The 6,943-nt window shown below is 47.7% G+C and overlaps 1 protein-coding gene across 2 annotated transcripts in view; it reads right to left on the reverse strand.

Moving 5' to 3' along the window:
* Nucleotides 1–2,837, reverse strand: part of NT5M (5',3'-nucleotidase, mitochondrial) — a 47,199-nt gene extending 44,362 nt beyond the window's left edge. For both annotated transcript variants that reach the window (XM_041772204.1, XM_041772205.1), the window contains exon 1: nucleotides 2,413–2,837. In XM_041772204.1, coding sequence (XP_041628138.1) covers nucleotides 2,413–2,682 — 270 coding nt within the window. In that variant the 5' untranslated portion in view covers nucleotides 2,683–2,837. The remainder of the gene's footprint in view (nucleotides 1–2,412) is intronic.
* Between the last annotated feature and the right edge of the window lie 4,106 nt (nucleotides 2,838–6,943).

The following is a 6,943-nucleotide window of genomic DNA, read 5'->3' on the forward strand; positions in this document are numbered from 1 at the left end:
ACATGTTTTTACCTTATGTCACTGGGCTAAAATCAAGTTTGCAGAATGCCACACTTTTCCAGGCCCAGAACAAAGGGACGGAAGACAAACTCCGCCCTCCAAGGAACAAGAACCTAAATCCCATGTGCGCTGTTACAGAAGTGTCTCTGCCAGGTTAGAAGCTGCACACTCCAGAACCAGTACCACTACCATGTCTCACTCACAGGTGGAATACCCGGAGATCACACTGGCATTGTTCTTGTGAGCTGTGTGGGATGAAGCAAATGAGTACTGATTGCTAGTATCATCCCACGAGGGTAAGAATTACTATCCCCAGTTTGATAAGGAAACAGGCTTACAAAGAATTTTTTTTTCAAGGCCACTTATGGGCGATATTGCCAGAACTTGAATCACACAGAGGCAGTATGGACCGGTGGAAGCCACACTTAATGGAAGAGTAAGAAGTCCTGGCCTTGGCTGTGTGATCTTGGACTAAGCACCTTACCTCAGTAATAAGCATCCTAGCATCCCCTCCCTCCTTCACTAAGGTTGGCCCTGAAACTCTGGTCAAGGTACTTCCTCTCTCTGGGCTGAGTTCCTCAACTGTCCTAACGGTGTAGGATTCTAAATCGGTTAAAATTAGCTTTGCCTTCCACCTCTGCCATGATCACCTCTCAGAGTCCTGCAAAGATCAAAGGGGATACACATAGAGTGGTATTTTGTAAAGCAAAAATGCCTACATAATTAAGGTGGGTTGGTTCATCATTTGTTTTCTGACTGTAGGTGCTGGGCAAGATCAGCCAAGGGGAGACCCAGGGATGTCCTGCTGTGAGCTATGCTGGGGACACAAGGCAGGTGTTCATTTATTAAAATCCCATTTCCTGCAATGTTCCCAGAAGCAGAATTCAGCAGTCACTTCCAGAGCACTGCCTTCTTAGCATCCCAGGAGCTCTGTTCCTTTGCCTCATCCTTAGAAAATGGTAAAATTACCTCCTTAGACCTAGAGTCTGCACATCAGTACAAAAGGACTTGCAAGAACCACTGTCCTTTTCAGAGTTGGGGTGGGCTTTATTTCCTTACCCCAAAACACTCCTGGGAGGAAATAAGGCACCCAGACTGCCAATACTGTGCACTGTGTATAAATGAACACCCACATCAATGTCTGTTACGGAGTCTGTTACTGAGGCTGCAAAAATAACTAGGGTATTCTCTCCCATTTGAAATTGGCAATCAGATATTATTAGAGCTGGGAGAAATGAGCACACAGAACTCTGGGAAAGTCATCTTCTGGAGGGCATGGTATTAATGAAGAGAACTGATGCTTCATTTTCTTTTTAATACCTGCCTCTCAACAAATGGATCGTTGTCAAATTACCTTTTTTTTGGTCAAAAGAAATGTCACTTGTTAGAGCAGGACAGAGAAGAGGGCTTTGGAGTCGGGAAAGCTAAATATGGTTGGAAGGCAGACAGACTTGAGTTTAAATCCTAGCTGAGCCCCTTACTAGCTATGGGACTTGGGATAAATTTCCTCACCTGCACAATGAAGACAATAATGTCTACCTCACGTGGGAGACAAGGTAGCCAACCTATAGATACAAAATAGGCTCTAAGCTCTAATATCATCATCATCGAACTTCTGGTGGTGATCTTATTATGTGGCCAATCAAGGGATGCCAGGACACATCCAGCCTCTTTAAAGTTTGTGCAAGGCAAAAAAAAAAAAAAAAATGCTGTTCCTTTCACGAAATAGTTTAAACTGACAAACTAAGCCATCTGTCTATAAACAAGCCTGGATATTTCTCCTCCATGCTTCATGGACTCAGAGACCAAAACACTGCAGGAGTCAGGGGGATGCGGTGGGCCACCAAAGCAAGGGGATAAACCAAGGGGCTGATCCCACCCCTTCTTGACCACCGACTCATCGTGTGATGTCCAGAAAGTCACTCGACTTCTCTGGGCCTCAAATATCATCGGGAGCTATGCATTCATGGAAAAGGACACCAAAGAATGGTACGGACCCTCATCAAATTCGTGAGGATGAGGAAATGAGCATGTGCCTGTCGCAGGGGTCAAAGAGGACTTTACCTGCAACGTTTATTTCATTTAAAGAACTTAAAGACTTGCAGCCAAATGCACCAAAAACTAAAAAGTCAGCCAAAGAGAGAGTTCGCATCTTACGCATCACATCCTCCTGACTTTTGAGAAGCCCTCGGTGACAGCCAACAACCGCTGCTGTGCGCGCCGGGCCTCCCCGGGCCCCCGTTTCGGGAGAGGACCACCCCGAGGCTCGCGGAGGTGACCCACCCAAGGTCGCGCGGGCTCCCGGCCCAGGGCTGGGAAAGGAGGGCCGCAGTCCCGCCGGGCTCGGGGGGGCTCGGGCGGGCTCGGGCGGGCTCGGGGCCCCGCGGCTGGGCCGGGGCGGGGGATGCTCACGCTCAGGCCGGGCTGCAGGAGGCCGTACTGCTCCGACAACCAGAAGCCGCGCCGGTCCTCCAGCGCGATGAAGGGCTGGTCGGGGAAGCGCGCGCGGAACTTCCTGAGGAAGCCGCCCTCGAAGTCGGCCAACACGCCGTCCATGTCCACCAGCACCCGCAGGGCGCGGCCGGCCCCCCGGCCCGCCGGCCCGCCCGACCGCCAGCGCCTCCCCGCCGGGGCCGCCGCGCCGCGGGGCCGCCGCGCACACCAGCCGCCCAGCCGGATCATGGCCCCTGACGCTCGCTCGCCGCAGGCGCCGGGGCCTGGGCAGCGCCACCCCGCGGGGCCGGGCCGGGAGACATGACCGCGGGAAGCGGGAAAGAAACCCCTGCGGGCCGGGGTGCGCGGGGGCGCGGGCGGCGCGGGGGGCGCGGGCGGCGCGGGGGGCGCGGGGAGCGAGCGCGCAGGCTCCGGCCCCAGAGCGAGGCTGCGGCACGCGCCCCGGCGGAGGCGGGGCTCGGGGGCGTGGCCTTGGGGCCAACCCGCAGTCCCAGGCTCCCCGGACCCGGGCCCTGGGCTCCTCGGTCCTCTCTGGCCGCTGCGGCCGCGCACCCCGCGGGTGTCACTGGGCGCTTACCAAACCTGACAAGGTTCCCGCCGTCCTGGAATGTACCTTGTAGAAGAGGAGACTGACGAAAAGCAAACAAGCGTACAAAACCGGCACACACACACACACACACACACACACACCCAAAAAATTCAGAGGATGACAATCGTATGAAGAGACCAAAACAGGGTGATGGAGAGCCTCCCTGCTTTATAGTGAACATCTGGGAAGAAGCTGATGTTAGTAGGACAAATAAGTACCTTGCAAACATCAGAAAGCCTTAATACTGGCGATTTTCAAATAAATCTATACATATATATATTGCTTTGTACCCTGGTATTGCTTTAAAAAAAAAAAAACAGGAAAAATAAAAAAACAAAGCAGGATGACGTGATGATGGAGAGGTGGGGAGACTGACAGGGTGGTCAGGGAAGGCCTCTTGCAGGAGGTGATGCTGGAGCAGAACCGGAAATGATGAGAATAGAGGGTGCAAGAATCAAAGACACCAAGTGGGCCAGACAGCCAGCAGCAAGCTCAAAGGCCTCAGAGAGTGGAGAGGCCAATGAAGCCACAAATTTTCATTCTTATATTTCTTTGGCACGGAATTGCTGAACGTCTCCTATGTGCTTGGTGGCAGATATCAAGCAGTGAACAAAGTCCCCACCCTCGTGGAAGGGACATTTTTGGATCTGTCTGAAATTATGGTGAAGCAAGGGTAGGGTAGTCCATTCTTAGACCAGAGAGATAGGGCCACAAGGAAGCAGTGTGGCACAGTTGAAAAGTACTTGGGCTGTGGTGTCCCACCGACCCACGCTCCAGCTAAAACACATAGTAGCTCCTCAGCACCCTCGCACAACTGGTTACTCTCCTGGCACCTCCTGGACTCAAGGGAACAGACTAGGTCTCATTCATCCCAGCGACCTGAGTGAATGAATGGGATCCCTGCAGGAACGTTTTCTGGTTATTCTCTGACCCCTAGCTAAGACCTCCCACTGTGTATCAGAAGTTTCTTTTATTGCTGAATTCTCTTTAATTGCGTGAATATATGTCAGTTTGTCCACTCTCCCATTGATGCACATTGAGCTGTTTCTAGTTTGGGGCTATTATGAATAAAGCAACTATGAACTCATACAAGTCTTTGTGTGGATTTTTTTTTCTCTTGAGTAAATACCTAGAAGTGGGATCACTGAGTTCTAGAAAAAGGTATGTATTTAGTTTTATAAGAAACTATCAAAAAAAAAAAAGAAACTATCAGACACTGAGGAGGGCACTTGATGAGATGAGCACTGGATATTATACTATATGTTGACAAATTGAACTTAAATTTTAAAAATAAAAATAAATTTTAAATCTTAAAAAAAGAAAGCCAATTTTTTTCAAACTGTGCCATTTTAAACACCCACAAACAATATATGAGAGTTCTGTTTGGGGATGCCTGGTGGTTCAGCAGTTGAGTGTCTGCCTTCAGCCTAGGGAGTGATCCTGGAGTCCCGGGATCGAGTTTCCCATCGGACTCCCAGCATGGAGCCTGCTTCTTTCTCTACCTATGTCTCTGCCTCTGTGTGTGTGTGTCTCTTATGAATAAATAAATAAAATCTTTAAAAAGAGAGAGAGAGAAAGAGTTCTGTTTGCTCCATGTACTCCCCAACATTTGATGTTGTCAGTCTTTTTAGCTATTCTGATGGGAGTGTTGGTGGTATCCCATTGCATTCTATTTTGCATGCATCGCCATGTTTTGTTTTTAATTTTTAAAATGATTTGCTTTATTGTTTATTTGTGGGTTTTTATTTTTTGCCTTCCCCCTCTGGAATATATGTTGCATAGGGGTAAAACCTTATCTGGTGTGTTTAGTTATATGTCCCTAGTGCTTAGAACAGGGCCTGGCATATAGTATGTATTCAATAAATTCATTCGTGCATGGCACGAATTCGTGCGTGGCACGAAAAACAAATAGTTTTTGTGTGCCTTGAACAGAGCAGATATTACTAAACCTATTTGACAGGTGAGAAGACTGGCATCAAGAGACCAGAAGCACAGCCAGGTTCAACATAGCTGATAATAAATGGTAATCAGAGCTAGCATATATGGATGCCTATGTACTCTGTGTCAGGCACTATCTAGGCTCTTTGTGGGAATTGTCTCACTTAACCCCACAAAGTTGCCATGAGGAATACTAATTTAAGCCATCTTAATGGATAAAAGCACTGAAGCACTGAGAGATTAATAACTTGCCCCTTGGTGTGGTCATTTGAAACAAATGTTTTTGTTTTGATCAAAACAAAAAGAAGTTTTTTTTGTAACAAAATCAAACGTTTTGATACTTCTCCCATCAGAGATGGAGCTGAATTCCTGTGCCCTTGGATGTAGGCTGGATTTACTTATGCATTTCTGATCAATAACATGGTGGAAATGCTGATTTGTGACTTCCAAGAATAGGTCATAAAAGGCGTTGTAGCTTCTCTCTCTCTCTCTCTCTCTCTCTCCTTCTCTCTCTCCTATTACTCTCCCTACTATGTCTGTGGACACTCATGTAGCCCCACGGAGAGGTCCCCATGTTAAGGAACTCAGGCCTCCTGCCAACATCCAGAAAAGAACTAAGACCCCCACACCCCCCCACACACACACCCCATAGTCATGTGAGTGAGCCATCTTAGAAACAGACCCTTCTGCCCTAGTCAAGCTTTCAGATGAGGCAGGCTCAAGTAATATCTTGACTACAGTCTCATGAGAGACTCTGCTCAGAACCTCACACCTCAGCTGCTCTCTGATTTGGAACTCAGAAATTGTGAGATAAGAGTTTGTCATTTCAAGCCTCTAAATGCCCCCTTTGGGAGCAATTTCACACAAAATAGATCACAAATACACTAAGTCACTAGTAAACATTAGAACAGAGATTCAGTTTTGTCCAGTTAGACTCCAATTGCAACAATGTGCATAATGATATTTATCTGTAAATGAGTGTCTCTCACACTCCAGACTCTGTGAAATGGTCCCCATGCATTAGTAACTTTGATTACAGTCTGGTGCCTGATCTTTGCACTGTAATGCAGCAACTGGGGGTGTGGGCTCTGGAGTCCAACTACTTGGGTTTTATTTATTTCATTTATTTTTTAAGGATTTTAAAAAATTTATTTACTTGAGATAGGAGAGAGAGAGAAAGCAGAGAGAGAGAGAGAGAGAGAGAGAGAGAGAGAAGCAGACTCCTCACTGAGTAGGGAGCCCGACATAGGGCTCAATCCCAGGACCCCAAGGTCATGACCTGAGCTGAAGGCAGACACTTAACCAACTGAGCCACCCAGGGGCCCAAACCACCTGGGTTGCTTTTTTTTTTAAAGATTTTATTTATTTATTCATGAGAGACATGGAGAGAGGCAGAGACAAAGGCAGAGGGAGAAGCAGACTCCCTGTGGGGAGCCTGACATGGGACTCGATCCCAGGACTCCAGGATCATGCTCTGGGCCAAAGGCAGGCACCAAACCGCTGAGCTACCCAGGGATCCCCACCACCTGGATTTTAGTCCTGACTCTGGTACTTACCAGTTATGACACTCTGATATGTCTTTAAATATCACTTAGATTAGATTTCCTCATTTGCAAAATGGGAATAATAGTAGCACCCACCTCATAGTGTTCTTGTGGAATTATGTGACTTTTTACACTTACAGTGTTTGGAAATGGGTCTTGCACATAGTAGACACTCAATGTATATCAGTTTTATTACCTTGATAGCTGTTGATACTGTGTTACCTGATAGTTGTTTCCTATCAATCATGGTGACCTACACACAGCATGCAAGCACTTTATCTTGTTGTATCTTCACAATGACCCTATGAGGTAGGCATCAACATTTTACAAGGTAGACATAGCCTCAGAGGGGCAAAGTAACTTTTCCCAGGTCACAAAGCTAGTAACTAACACAGTTGGCCTGTGACAAGCCCACATG

The sequence above is a fragment of the Vulpes lagopus genome, chromosome 10 (genome assembly GCF_018345385.1).
Source record: "Vulpes lagopus strain Blue_001 chromosome 10, ASM1834538v1, whole genome shotgun sequence".
NCBI lineage: Eukaryota > Metazoa > Chordata > Mammalia > Carnivora > Canidae > Vulpes > Vulpes lagopus.